This window comes from Opisthorchis viverrini (genome assembly GCF_000715545.1).
Source record: "Opisthorchis viverrini unplaced genomic scaffold opera_v5_248, whole genome shotgun sequence".
Lineage (NCBI taxonomy): Eukaryota > Metazoa > Platyhelminthes > Trematoda > Opisthorchiida > Opisthorchiidae > Opisthorchis > Opisthorchis viverrini.
In genome coordinates, this window is record NW_008751903.1 from 347,567 (window position 1) to 363,336 (window position 15,770).

At 46.1% G+C, this 15,770-nt stretch overlaps 1 protein-coding gene across 1 annotated transcript in view; it reads left to right on the forward strand.

The window, feature by feature from the left end:
* The window catches only part of T265_08949 (hypothetical protein), a gene marked incomplete at both ends in the record, with an annotated part of 10,791 nt that extends 2,597 nt beyond the window's left edge, over positions 1–8,194 (forward strand). The window contains 2 exons of the mRNA XM_009174892.1: positions 3,119–3,233; positions 6,819–8,194. Coding sequence (XP_009173156.1) covers positions 3,119–3,233; positions 6,819–8,194 — 1,491 coding nt within the window. The remainder of the gene's footprint in view (positions 1–3,118; positions 3,234–6,818) is intronic.
* Positions 8,195–15,770: the final 7,576 nt, after the last annotated feature.

The window sequence follows — 15,770 nt, forward strand, 5'->3', positions numbered from 1 at the left end:
GCTCCGAAGACATCGATGGTCAAACACTGAAAGTCTTTTGACGTCCTCGGCGCGCAGCGGCCAGGTTTCTGATCCATATAGTAATATGGAGCGCACCGCAGCATTATAAACTCGACCCTTGACAGAAAGGCTGATGTCACGCCTACGTCACAGGTGACGTAGGTTCGCAAAAGCCGCTCTGGCCTTCCCAATCCGGATGGAAATATCATCTTTTGCGAGACCACTGGGACTGATACAGCTGCCCAGGTAAACAAATTTGTCTACTACCTCAATCGGTTCATCCATAAACAAGAGGCTAGGGTTCGAGTCCATCCAGTCTTGCAGTAGCACTGTACACTTTGCAGGTGTGAAGCGCATGCCAAACCGTGAGACAGAATTATTTAGATTATTTAACAATACGACGGGGTCAGATCCAAGAATAGCTATGTCGTCCGCATACTCAATATCTGTGCGCGGACGCCCCGGGAGCACTTTGACTCCATAGGCATTAGAGTCTCGTAGTGAGTCTTCCATGATCGCATCATTAACGATTTTCCGGTGGTCTCTTCAAGAACTTTTGCCGGTTCGCGCACTTACCAAGGTGATAATCGTGGCAAAGCCTGAGTCCAACTGATACTGGACTTTGAGGACTTCTCACCAACGCCTGGGTGCAAGTCCGAGTTACATGATCAACGTATCTTACAACGTGAGCTCACATGGTTGAATCGGCCGATAGGTACCAACATGAATTTCGGAGTTCATGGAACCTCATTGTTAGAAATTGCCTGATTTTTTCGCGCAAATTTTTACTGACCAACAACTTCACTGCTACCGATCGCCTGAATGAGTAGTCTTCCTAAGCCCAAATGCTTCTCAGAAACTCGTTAATCGTCGAGCAGTACGATCCTGTCTGCTGACTGCAGTGACTAAATGGATCTCTATAGCAGCTTGTGTCTACATTCGTCAGGCTATCCTCTCTTCTCGCTTCTCTCTTTCGTGATCGATATCCTGGTTAAATAGCCCTCTCGAGGTTATAATGCTTCAGGACTGAACTACTCCTGTAGGTTTTTTGTAATGCACTACTCATAAGGTTGCTGAAAACTCTTCCACAGCCCACGACCGGTTTAGCCTTCCTCGGGGCTCATCAGTTAGGCGCAGTCCCTGAGATCCCGTCAATCTTATGTTCTACTTGAACCCAAATTGCACTGACTGCGGCAAATACACTCACTTGCTAATCAATTTGGTTTTCACGAGGGACTCAACTGAATCTCTCGTCTACGATATTCTACAACTGAAGGTGCTGCACACAGGCCGACTCATGTTTCACTTGGTACAATATTCGAGATATCGCAGTATATTTTCATGAAGGCGGTAGCCGCGAAAACAAAACTGGATGGGAAATTGTAGTGTACATGTTGTCGGCTAAGGTTGGGAAAGGATTTGTCACGTGGTTTCAGTGTTTGTGACGCGTGATCTAGTTAGTGGGTGACCTTCTAACGGGGAAGACAAGGAAGACCATCGTCCTTGATATGACGACGTTGACTGGTCCCTCCAGGACAGAATTTAGAGCACAGTATGATCTAATTAACATATTGTTAGAAAGGGAAATACGTAGAAAAAGTTTTATATGTTTGGTTTTTATTGCCTCCGAAGTACTGCATGTGTCTGCTGTGGACAGCTAGTTAAAAGAATGATTTTGAAGCCAGCAGGATTGGGGCTCCTGCTAGAAACAAAATTCCTGTGAGGACATGAACTTTTTCCTTCATTGTTTGAAAATTTCTTCCGACACTGTTAAAGTGTACGAATAAAAGTGTCTTTACGGAGTGTCTTGAAGTAAAACTGGAAATTGACTGAGATGAGTAGTTTGGGGGGTAATATGACAAATTTCGGAAGCTTCAGTTGAGGTTTCGTCTTGCAAGCGAAGCCAATCTACGCTGAGGAGCAGAGAACCCCTGCAAAGCTGGGGCTCAGCATCGGAGTGTGTCGTACAAAACTTAAGAGAATTTGTGACCCACGACCTCCAGGCTAGTACTTTGAACAATTGACCGTTCGATCATGAACAGCTGATTAGCACCGTAGTTAACTAGCACTTGGACAAGACATTTCGCCACTCACCCTTCAACAACAAGGACCAAATCGCATGATCATGTGTTGACTGGCTCCTTAAGTGAAGAATTTTAAAATGGAAGGTTCACTCGTCTCCACTTAGAGCCACTTATTATTTGTCGGCTGTGTAAAGAGATTTGGGAATTTCTGGTAGACATTTCTTGCCTAAGTAAGGGCTAACCAAACTGGTGCTCAACCGCTCGTGACCGAACGGTAGTGTTCAAACTGCAAGCAGGGGTCGCCATTTCAAGACTCGTGGGACACACACTGGTGAAAGTTCACAACAAAGATGAAGCGGCTGTTTAGTAGTTCTCCGCATTTCGGCATTAGCTGGATTCACTGAAATTGCCGATTCCCCTCACGCCACCAATAACTATCATTTCGCTCGGCGTTTCCAGCTATCAGGAAGGTCAGATTACTGAAGGTAAACCCAGAATGCCCGGAACCTACTGAGACCCTAAAACTCCACAAAAATCTCCATAGGAAAGCCGACAAAAATCCAGGCCAGTCAATCAATTAATCAATTCAGCAGAGGCCGATGAGTGTTCATGCACGCCACAGAAGCGCGGCCGAATGTGATCAGCATTCAGCCATTTCACAGAAACACGATTGATGTTGATGAGTGTTCACCAAACGCCGATCAGGCAGCCTGGACCAATGTCAGAAAGCCCCCTTTAAATAGCGTGGGGCTGTTGTAACTTTTGCTCTCGCACTCGCACGCACTCACGCTCTCGCACTCGCTTGTTCGGAATAAAGCTGTTGTGTTCCCTTCTGTGAGTCTTTTTCTCCGGCACTAGGTACTGGAGCGAGTCAGCAGCAGGTACCACAGATTGGCAAATCTGCAGATATAACACTAGCAAACACTACACGTTTTTAACGAAAGGTTATTTCACATCACTCTCTAAAACTTGAAAAATCATATGGTGATTCTCCCCATACAATCGATTTTCTATTCCTAGAGTGTATTCGTTCTACGCTATCGTTCCTTCAATGTTTTCTAGCGCTTATTCCATTCACCTCCTCCCATCCTCAGCTTCGACTCCGTCTACAGGGTGATTCACAAGGAAGGCAGGATCAGAAAATGCAGATCCCCATCACAGTTGGCTCCGATCCAACCCGTGAGACATCGTTTACTGGATGCAGCGAAGGTGAGTGGTAGCCTTGTTACTAATAATCATTCACAAAACTAGAGTGCAGCCTCTTCTCTAGCCAGTCCGAACCAGGGTTCCACCTGATTATCGGACAGAAGCAAAAATGTGAATTTAGGTGTGGTGCGAATTTTCGGCAATGAACCTCCCATTTAGACTATCCCTCCCTCTGAAGCGGTCTAGTTAGCCCAGTTGGACCTCATCAGTACCACGTACATGTCCTTGACTGCACAGGTGTTAGAACCCCGGAGGTCCCGGCAAGACAACCAGGAAATATGCTGGTTATGTCAAGAAAATGAAGCTCTTATCAGGACCTGGTTCAGGTATTGTTTTAAATGTACCAAACAGCTCCCTCATGAGCATTTTCTCAAGAACCTCAATGGACCCTTTGACAAAGCAAAATAGCCTCGCCAGGAAAGGACAGGGAATCCCAAATTTACAGTCGTGTGGAGATCAACTTCACAAGCCCCGCCACTACTCACCAGTAATATGGAGTTTATTACATGACAAAAGTCAAACACGGTCGGATCACTGGATGGCTGTTTGAGACTTAGCACAAATGTGCATCTCACGAATCTAGGGGATGTATCGAATCCGCAACCGGGGGGTCTGGACGTTCGACTATGCGGTGACGAAAAGCCAGTGTGCTTAATCCATGTTCAAACAACGTTTTCAAGAAAGAACCACACCGTCCTTGATGTTCACCACGATCACATAAACTGGATTGGCAACTTTATCCACTTAAAGTCCAAGAACGTCCCGAAGTTTCCATTCAGGTTGCACGTATCCGCGAGGGGGGGGGGATCAATTCAGAACTGAGCTCACGCTCACTGCAATCTCTTCAGTAGATCACTGATACTATACTTATACTATACGTTTCCATCCAATCATAGAGACCCACCAGTAGATCAGTGTCCCTAACCAGCCTTATTGCAGTTTGCAATGCTTTTGACAAGGGCCTTTTAGATTTCGACAATCTCGTTTTCTCGCTGTAATTTTTAACCATTCTGGTGATTGAAAGCGAGATGGTAAGAGCGTGCAGGTTTACACAGAAGCGGCTGCCAGTTCACATGCGGTTTTTCTTCCTGTCTACTGCACTTCGTTCTTGTTTGCAGCGTCACTGTTCCTCTATTTTTTTTAGCTTATTCATACTTGTCATCCATCGAGTTTGGGGCCCTAGCTTAGTTTAGCTTACTGCTTGACGTTCACAACACGGTGCCGAGAAACAGCGTTTGGTAGCAGAGAGAACTACGACAGCTGTTCCTATTATGTCAACGTCACTGTTGACCGGGTAGTGAAAAATCCCACAGGAAAACAAAAAGTTCTCGAATTTAGAAATGGTCAGAAGCACACGCGCGCGGAGATTTCGCTGGCCAGTACGGTACGCATCTGCCACGACAAAGTTACGGAACCATTCGGTTTCTCAAATAGAAAGAGAAACTTTACCGAATTCCTTTGAATTCTGTCGGAGACAACTTTAAACACGTTCCGGAATGTTTCCTTTCACAGACTTGTTGTGACCGGGTTAAAAACGATTATTGTTTTGCGCTGCGCCGAGCCAAGTTCTTTCAGTCAAACGAATAAGGAACTGAATAATCAAGCGACTGAAGCCTATTTCAGAAGGTGCATCTACTTGGCGACTGCCAACAGTGCCTTGCCCGTTTGCTCAAAAGGATTACTTTGCGAAACGGATGCTTCGGGCTTGCGTAAACTCCCGGTCTCAGACAGGAAAACGAATAATACTATTCAAGACGAATTTGTTTCTAAGATCCTTAGAATGTGTACGTCGCTTGGATCTCAGTGGAGGAGCGCAACCGCCTGAACTCATGGAGGTCTCAAGCGTTCCGACGTCCACTATCTCCAGTTCTGGTCAGTGAGTTTGTCGGACATTCCGGATTGTTCAGAGTAAAGTGGTTGTCTGTGGACATTGTTGTACAGAACATCGGTTAGCTCCAGTTAGGTGTACATATTCGGCTTGAGTGATGCGGGCCAACAGACCATCACCACTTTGCGTCTAAACTGTCCAGCTATGCACACATCATTTGAGCCAAAAGTGTGACATGCGTCTAGCATTGGAAATGCTTTCCGCCAGTTCTACTCCCTCGAGCCACAGGGCGTTCAGCTGATTGCAAAAAAAAGGGGAAAAAATCAAATGTCCACGTCCGATAGTTTCGGTGCAGCGCGTTCAGTTATCATCGATTCCCAAGGAACAAACTGTGTGTTCTCAGTTGAGTCAGTCCATGCTGGAAAGCTGAGATGCACTAAACATCCTTTTTATGCTTATTGCAAATTATCAGTAGTGTGAATTGCGTGAAACTCCCGAGAGTTTCGGACCCACAACCTCCCGGCTAGCTGACTGAACTGCTGATGTGTTCAACATTTTAACTGAGAATTCTCGAACTTTCTCATACTGCTGAATGTCTGTCAGTAGCACGGGGGAAGAACTTCCATCTGAGGAGTCGCCTTTCGAGAAGCCAGTCAACACTTGTGGCCGGTTGACGTGATTTCCAGCAGCTGAATGATACCTGGCGCTTTATCCTGTCTAAGTGTGCGAGTTAATCACACTGCTGATCAACCGCTCGCGGCCGAATGCTTAAGTGTCCAACTAGCAGCAAAGAGGTCGATGGTTCGGAACTTCCTGAATTTCTCGGGATCCGTGCTGCTTATGATTCCCATTAAATAATAATATAATAATTGTTCAGATGTGGCACCCTTTCAATGCCTAGCTGCTATGTCACCCGAAGGTTGTACGAGGCCTGGGGTACCGCCAGTTTGCCCAAGCCTAGACAGGGGAGTCGAGAAGAGGAGATCAGGTTCGAACCACAGACCTCCTGATCAGTAAATCCATGCCCAATAAAGACGAAACTGGGTCCTCGTTCGATCACAATCACCAATCACATCGCTCAAGTGCGAAAACCTCTGCCTCTTCAGACGTGAAAATTCAGATGCATCCAACGTGCGTTGGTGGAGTAGTGGTTACACGCTCGTCTCGCCCGTCAGATGTCCGGAGTTCAAATCCCGGCACGGCCATTGGACATGCACTACTGATGAGCTCTAATAAGAGCGAAACACGAGTCCAGTGCTTTCCTTTGGCGTGAACTCACCGGAATAATTACGCTAGAATAGGGGCACGGCTATTCAAACGAGAGTGGTGTGAAAATTAACAAATTACCTATCCCACAAAATTGCAAAGATGAGACAGCTTCACAGCTCTTCCTGGATCTTCAGTAGAGATTGGCTTCACTTACTGGAATGAATCTCCATCGAAAATCATTGAACCTTGTCAATGTACCACGTGATGACTGCGCGGAAATTCCCAACTTAGCGAGTAGACTATGGGCTCTTCATCTGACCTGTCTGAACAGAGAATCGGGTTGGATGACTGCGATAAGTTTGAGGAAACCACTCGTTCTAGAGTAGTGGGGGACACAAACGCCATACTTGAATGTTAGTTTGGTGAATCTGTCTCTGATTTCATGCATCGAGGAAAGTCTGAAAGATTTCAAGTGTCTTTTTTTCCTAAATTTTCTCCATTTTTCCTCCTTGTAGTGGTTCCATGCTATGCATCGTTTAACTATGCTTCAGGAGAGGTCATCGAATACGATCCGTCCACGAGTTCAGCCGGTAAAGCCGGTCACCTACGTCCAGTCTATCGGTATTTCAAGCCGCGTTCCACAAAACGCAATGATCTCAGGTCTAGTACCGAGACAATCGGACAATTGTCACGTACACCCTCGAAATCGAACGACCCCAGGTACTTCAAAAGTCAGTCACCCTCTACTGGTCAAAGAGGTCTACAGATCAGAAAGGAGACCAACACATCAGAATCTCCCCCGTTTGTTTCTGAATCTCCAATGCGGTTTTCGGTTGTGGAAAACCCTCATGCTAACGATGGTTTCGTGACTGAGGCGTTCGACAGAGTCAGGAGTAATAGTCAACAGTCGCCCTCGTATGAATACTACTCAGACGATGTATCTCCTGAGACAAATGACGCCTATGACTCTCCCCCGACACCACTGCTCTCAGGACACCTGTTTTTTGATGATGGCAATGAAGAACACACGGATCTCCATTGTGCCACTGTTGCCGGTACAACATCCCCGTATTCTCGGCTACGCCCGCACAACGAACGAAATCAGATACAGATTCCGGTGCCCCAGAACGTGTGCAGTTCCTCCAGAATCCGATCATCCAGTTTAGGCCGACAGTTTTCATTCAACTACGATTCGGATAACACGGCCTCGGAGAGCGAGATAAGACGCGGCCGTGTTGCGGACACTACGGGATTGCGTCCGTCCGCCCACACTGCACACTACAACGGCACGTATTCCCCGAATCAATCCACACACAGTGATTCGGAAACCCTGTCAGATCAGCAAATTTTTATCAGTGCCAATTCAAAAGCCGTTGTAAACACAAATGGACGAGAGCGCTTTCCTCCCGTTCTCCTATCAAGCCACACGGAGAGAAATTTGTCCGTCGAACATCTAAATCAACAATCATCTGGCAGGAGAATTCCAAAAAAAGTTGGTAACTTTGACCAACTTTTGCAACAGATTCCAACACTCGATTCCGACATGCAACAACATGTGCTAACCCACTCAGAGCTGATTAGGAATAACTCAAACAGCCCTGCAGTACCTCAAAGACAAGCGAACACTCGTCTTCATGATGCCTATTGGAACCGTCCACGTGTGGCACCGGTGCGTGGTCGTAACACCCAAGGAATTTGGACACCTGGTCATGTTCCCAGCCAACCGCCGGCTTCCGCCACGGTTCCGGTCATTCAATCTCAGGCTTACGATACGGACCCCAGCCCCACAAGGCAATTACCACCAGAATCGTTCCACAAAAAGAAGACCCTATCTGAAAATACACTGCGTCTTAGTCTAACTCACACGGAATTCACTTCCCCCCATCGTTCGCTGGACAAGGAAACATTCATATTAGAAAATGTGTAAAGAGAACAAAAACAAAAACACGTTGTCATTCATAGATAGTGTGTCTGACGTCCAGTGGACAGACAGACCAGCGTTTAGAAAAGACCATTGTCTGAGCAAGATTCCAAATTCTCCCCATTTCCCATTGCATTTTTCTTTTCTAGATGTTTGCACTGATCTTTTTTTTCTATTGTGGAATCTAACCTATATAGATACTGTGAATATCGAACACTGATTCCCCACCCGCATTTGTTGTAAAATTTTCTCCTCTCGCTATTACGAATGCCTTTGTTTTCCGGGGGGGGGGGGCGTATTTCCACCGTCTCCTGAGGATGTGGGCAGACGGTGTTGCAGACTCAGTCCGTATACACGCACACACGTTTGGAATCACAACGAGTATATAAATAGGCGAATCCCAGTTTGGTTCTGACTACCTACCTGAATGAATTGAGATGATTTTGTCTGCTCAACCTCACACACACACACACACACAAAGAGAAGCGTCACATGCCTTAAGCAGTCAATCAAACAGCCTGTCAGTCCACCGGTTGGCGGGAAGCAGTGCCTACCGCCAATCAATCAATCTGTTCTATGCATGTGCCACGGTATGTTTGTTGATTTGATTTTGCTCGCCACGTTCCAATCACTCCTTTCTCCCTCCCCCCGGGGCTAGCTACTTGAGAGTGTGTCCCACTTTGTTGACCCTCTGGTTCAGCTCAAGTGCCAGGAAGACGGAAAATTCGATGCAAGGCAGAGTCGGTCTGTGATGGAGAGAGGCGGGCGGAGAAACTCGTGACATGCCTTAAGCAGTCAATCAAACAGCCTGTCAGTCCACCGGTTGGCGGGAAGCAGTGCCTACCGCCAATCAATCAATCTGTTCTATGCATGTGCCACGGTATGTTTGTTGATTTGATTTTGCTCGCCACGTTCCAATCACTCCTTTCTCCCTCCCCCCGGGGCTAGCTACTTGAGAGTGTGTCCCACTTTGTTGACCCTCTGGTTCAGCTCAAGTGCCAGGAAGACGGAAAATTCGATGCAAGGCAGAGTCGGTCTGTGATGGAGAGAGGCGGGATGAGACATCTTCTCGTGTTTGCCTGTTCACTTGTCTGTCTAACCGTGTGACTACTTATCTGCTCGACTACTACTCATTCAGAACCACAATAGTTCAAGTATTCTGCATACACCAGCCGCAAAACGAATCGATATGGTGAGAGTGTTCTTCATGGTCAGCATGTTGCACAAAAAAGATCGTCGAAGTTTGTTTGCCGAGTTTGGGACGTGTGGAAATAAATACCAATTGTCGTTCAGCCGTAAAAGCCGTGCCTGGATGCCACGTTACCCGGAACACAAGTGTGGGCACTGAGATGCTAGACTGGAACAGTCGAGCCACAGCCCCCTGACTACTGAGCCAACTTGAGCTCGCAGACGGTGCAGGGCTAGTTCGCTTTCCAAACAGTATGCTGGGCAAGGTGAATTTAGGATGACCTTGAAATTTTTTGGGAAATTAAGACAACTGCCCGTGCGTGTCTGAAGGCCTATCGCATTTTTCTAAAAGACACCCCCAGACTATCATCCAGCTGTGCCCTTGTCATCCAGGCTGGTGGGGAAAGACGTAAAGCGCCGGCAGTTACCGTTTTCTTCTCAGTATAATTAGACCGCTGGAGATGGAACGACTCATATGACAGTTTCTGTCACATGATCTGCTGACTACAATTGCCCCATGACTGAGAAAGCGCATTGGATGGTTAGAAGTTAGTCCTAGCAACGGCTAATTTGATGCTAAGTTGTTCTGCTGCCAAAGGTTGATTTTTGCTGAGGTTCAGGAATAATAAAGTATTTCAAATATGCGTAAAGTGAGTCCAAATTGGGACCTTCCAGGGACTCTATCAACTGCAGCTGATGGCTTCATAGACATGTTGAAGTTGTCGGTTCCTTTCACCTGGCCATCACTGTTTCGGTAGCCTAGTCAGTCGTTTCACAAACAGTTTTTTTTCGACAGAAGCCTTCGATTGGACTCAAATGAAATGAGAGTTGACACGAGAGTTTTGTGCTGTTGGTCTTCTTGTGATGGACACTGAACAGAGTCCCTCCATCGTATTCATTGAGCCCAGCCGCTTCAACTATCTTGGAGTTAGTCTCTTCTGTACCTTCACATAACCAAAAAAGCTCTCTTCTGGAAAAAAGCTTTGGCGTTTTCGTCAGCCACACAAGGTTGTTTGTCCTTGCATGTTCCGTGTTTGTCTACAACTTGCCTCCTGGTCTACTTATGAAGGACTTATTCACGAGAGCTGGGACCCATTTCATGGACAGGTCTTATCGATATCTCCACGTTTGTATGTCGCAGCTGGCTCCCAGCTGCATTTTACGCGTACGTACTGATGTGTTTTCCCACTTGGACCTCGGGTCAGCAAAGTCTTGACCTGCAAATAAAGGAAGACATATGCAGCGTCTCGTCCAGCTGTTCACGTGTGCGACGAGCGGTCACAGTTTAGAAACCCTGACCACACCATCAGAAAGACTTTTAAGCCCGAAATTGCTGTGCGGAGAACCTGCGAATTGGATCCGTTTAACTCTGCACCCAAGCTACCTCATTGGTCACGTGAAAAGCCCTGCTCCTCAGAACACGGCTATGTTTGGCTGCGTCCGAAGATCTGTTAAGTGAATCAGGCCAGTATTGGTGGCTTGTATGGAGAGAGGATCAAATGTGGGAGTTTCAAGCATCAAGGTCATCTCTCTCTTATTATCGATCACGAGTGATGTTCACCGTTACCGCAGCTTAATTCAGTCAAGTCACGAACGCTACGTGGTTCATCATTCCAATAGCTTGAATAGTGAAAGTGAATTCTTCATCTAGATGTAAGTCGGTTAATTCTTCACCTAGATGTAAGTCGGTTTCCGCGCATTACTATTAGAGTAGATCGCCTCTAAAATACAGCTTCAATTTTCATAAAGGAAACTACTCACAAGGTTGCTGAAAACTCATCGACAGCCCACGACCGGTTTCCCCCTTCTTGGGGCTCATCAGGTAGACGCAGTTCGTTTGATTTCCCTACTTGAACCCAAATTGCACTGTTTTCGAGAAATACACTCAATTGCAAATCAATTTGGTTTTCACGAGAGACTCAACTGAATACAGCTTCAATTGTTTTCGCATTCGTTTGTCTTTTTCCATTCGCGCAGTATGTTGCGTGCTTCCTAGTTCAAGATCTCTCCAGACTTCCTACCGTACCAAAACTTTTTTCATAAAGGGAACTACTCACAAGATTGCTCAGTCTTTCGTGAAAACCAAACTGATTTGCAAATGAATGTATTTCTCGAAAACAATCCAATTTGGTTTCAAGTAGAACATAAAGAAACTCGGGGACTGCGCCTAACTGAAGAGCCCCAAGAAGGGCGAAACCGGTCGTGGGCTGTCGAAGAGTTTTCAGCAACCTTGTGAGTAGTTTCCTTTATGAAAATGTACTGCGATATCTCGAATGTCGTACCAACTGAAACACGAAACGGCCTTTGTGCAGCATATTCAGTTTGAGAACACTGTTAAGGAGAGATTTACTTGAGTCTCCCGTGAAGGCAAATTGATTTGCAAATTAGTGTATTTGTTCCATCGAAGTTCTTTTTTACCTGACAAAATATACTACTCACAGTTTGATGAAAACTCTTCGATAGCCCATGTCCGGTTTCGTCTTTCTATAGCTCATCTGATAAATGAACTCAAATCGAACAAAAATCTCACAACCAAATTGTGTCTTAATGGAATTTTTCGGCAGTTTTGATTTTGTTTTTGACAGTGTCCTTTACAGACATCTTGATGACACTTCAGGGTGTGCTTGAGAAACTGTTTTTGTGAAAACATTAGTGAAATCTCCGTTCACGGACGTTCTGTTGACGATATCTCAATTTTTACCTGTCCATCACATTTCCTACGATTATTCGGTGAGTTTACCTCCCTGCCCCTAACCTTACTCTGTCTTACAAAGAAGCATCTGTCGTGTCCCCAGGCGCCCTGATGACACATCGAAGCGTTCGGGCCACAGAAAACCAAGGTGGACCGGTCAGCACCTGCAATTTTTGGGTTTTTGTCAATGGCATCCAAAACTGGGTTTACTAAACCTTCTCGTACAGCGCCAAAAATTTTTTTCAAGGGATTCACAAAAACAAGGAAAAGAATTACCTGATGAAACACTAGTTTTTGACGGGTCAGTCAACGCGCACCAAAAACATGTTCCTTCGAATGGGTTACAGCATTAACTGTAAACTCAACGCTTTGTTCAACAAATTATAGCTTGGCGTTCGTGGGTTGCTCACCTCTGTTTGACCGTATCGACTTGGGACTGACTGACTTAGGACACCATGAGCTCAGTCTGCCGTGAATTTCGTCATCACTCTCAGCCGCGGTGATACCTGCAAAGATGGGACAGGACGTCGCCTGGTTCAACGAGCTCCCGATCACATCCCACCATAGATGAGCACATAAACGGTACAGCAGAGTCACGCCACCAAACCTGAGACAATTAACCACTTGTCGAACACTTATGGTTGACATCAAAGCAACGTTCGTCACATTCCGTTTCAGGGTTGAAACGACACTCTCTAAACCCTTGGTTATTGAGAGGCAACAACTCCTATTACATGCATGGCAGATTTCAACTCAATCCATTCGGTTACCTTGACATCGTTCATTAGATTTTCTACCTTTGTGATCCGTACCGAACAAGTTCCATCCACTTAAATCGCTATACGGCAGAGGTGATTAGAAAACGGGTATTTGGTTGTTCTGCAGGCACCTCAATCCGAGAAAACATCCAGCATCATCGACTGCGACCGCTCGGTCCGTCTACCGAGACGAGTGTTGTTCTCCGTGCCTCCCTCAGGATGGCGAAAACCGCAAGGTGGACAGCGCATGACTTGACAGAAAGGCGTGAAAGAGATCACGAAGAGTTTGGGTGTTATTGGTGTTGTACGCCTTCCGGGATGGGGTCCCCGTGACCCCGTCTGTGCTTGGCTGGAGACGTTGCAAGAAATGGCGGCTAATCAATGTCAGTGGCGTTCGTGCTGTCAGTTTCTTTCCAGATTGTCTAACTGAGCGGTTGGAGGTGTAGGCACCTCAGAATGCTTGACATAGGCCAGCACTAGGTATCCCCCCTCACCCAATTTTTTCTCTTCTTTCCTAGTTATTTATCCATATATAGTTATATATCTATATATAACTAGCCGAACCTTATGGCTGTACGGCAGTGTTGATGATGATGAAGATGATGATGATGATGATGATTGTGAATCTTAAGGGATGTGTATGAGGCTAAAGTATGGGCTGTTTTGTTGTATGGCTGTGAGAATTGACCTGTTCTAGCAGCGGAACTGAGTGATTTTCAGGCCTTCGGCAACCGACTTCTCGAAACCATGATTCGTATGGGTTGGTATCGACGAATCCGTGACAGGGTAGTTAGAAAGCTAGTGTTGGGCTTTGCAACGGGGAACTCCACTGAAGAATGTGTCCACCACCAGAAGCTGAGCTGGTTAGGCCATACAATACGTATACCGAACCACTATTTGCCGATTAATAGTGATGCAAGAAGAGAGGTGACCAACCGTTGAGCTGGTATAGGGGTACGAAAGAGAATACGAAAAGTGTTGGTGCCGTCGGTTCTAATTGCTTTCCAGGATGGAAGCCACGTGATCCTTACTGCTTCTGATCGAAGACTCAGCAAAATATGATTGGTAATCGATGGTACTTGCATTCTTTTTGTCATCTATCTAAACTGTTGACTGACTGTCTGGAGGTGTAGGTTCCTCGGAATGATTGTGGTGAGCTAGCTTGTGGCGCCCTTGAAGTTTTGGTTAAGACGGCTTCTATATCCCCAGGTGAAATGGGTGTGTTAGACAAGTGACTGATGAGTTTCAAGAACATTAAAATCGGTGGTTGCTTGTCGAATGCTTCTCAGCAACCTTAGAAGTAGTGTGAACCACAAGCAATTATTCTGCCTTTGTTCTCTTGGATAGAATTGATATATGTTTGAAGATTGTAGAATGGATGAAGGGTGGGGGGAAAGAATGTCCTAACGGTTACTTTTGCTAAACTTCCAGATAGTGCGCCAGGCACTCGATCACATTTGCAATCATGTTCCTAGCCTTGTTAATTGTTGAGCCAGATCGCAAAATCTGGAGGGCTGTTAGGGGGAGTACTTCAGTGTCACGAACTTTCATAATTTTTACTCAGACTTTGAAATTACACCGGAAATGAGAGACTTTCGGGTTGGGAACGAACTGGAATAGCCCGGTAAAGAGCAAAGTCCTCAGTAAATGAACAAGGTTCCAAGAGTTGAGCAACAAAATTTGCTACACCTCCAATTTGGCTAGAGAGTAACATCCGAAGGTCAAATAAAGTGGTGAAGGAGTGAACTAGTACATTTGGCTCGTCATAAGTGAAGGGATGGTGGTCATTATGCCTCCAAATGGAACAGTGAACTCTAAAACAGCAAAGCATCCATTTTCACCGGAATTCATCAGGTGAGTGTAGACGAATCAGACAAGTGATCAACAGTTTGATTGACACTCTCAGGTTGTTCTTCGACCACCTTGCACTGTTAGAAGTCTAGTTTCTGAGCGAATTTTTCTTCTAACTGGATGTCCAACGGCGCTTTCGTCTTATGGGTGAAGCCAGTCTTTCCTGAGGAGTCAGAAAGTACTGCACAGCTGTTTCATCCTTATTGGGAATAAGCAACAGTACGCATTCCAGGAGGTCTCACCCCACAGCATTCTGGCTAGCAGTTTGACCAGTTAGCCATTCAACCCCGAGTGGTTGATCAGTAATGTGAGTAAATCGCACTTAGGCAGGCCTCAGTTATCCTTCAGTCATGGGATCCATATCACGTAATCGCACGTGTTGACTGGCTCCTTGATGAATGACCCCCCAAACGGTAGTTTTTCTCACGAGATGAATTTTAGTCTTCCGGTGAACTACTCATAGACTGTTAGTAGTGTAAAGAGATTCGGGAATTTTAGGTGAAGCCCATTTGTGATAGTCAGCTGTTCCATCCTTATTGGTTCATTAACCTCAAGGATATTTTGAACCCCGGATTTCCAGAAAATAGCCACAAGCGGCTGAGCGACAGCTGGATGCTGCCTAGTCCTGACACTTGCCAGAAAAGTTGTGCCTTACCCTCCATGGACCTAGCCCCGCTGCTCGGAATCAAACCGGTTCTTTGAAGGAAAGTGAAGACAACCAACGGAAGTTCAGCTGGATCACAGGGATCACTAAGACGACAGGGTGCCTAATTAGACTCACATCCGTATTCACATCAACAGTGGGAATAAAGGTGGATGGGGGAGGGACTTGGTGCTAGCTTAACACAATCATTCCGAGGTGCCTACACCTCCAGACATTCATTCAGGCAATCTGGACAGAAACTGACAACAAGAACGCCACTGACATCGGTTGGCAGCCATATCTTGTAGTGTCTCCAACCAGGCACAGTGAGGATCACGCGGTCCCCATCCTGGAAGGCGACTAGCACCGACAGCACCCAAGCATTTCGTGATCTCCTTCATACTCCTCTGTCAAGTCCAGGGTTGGCCACCTCTCTGTTTACGCCACTCT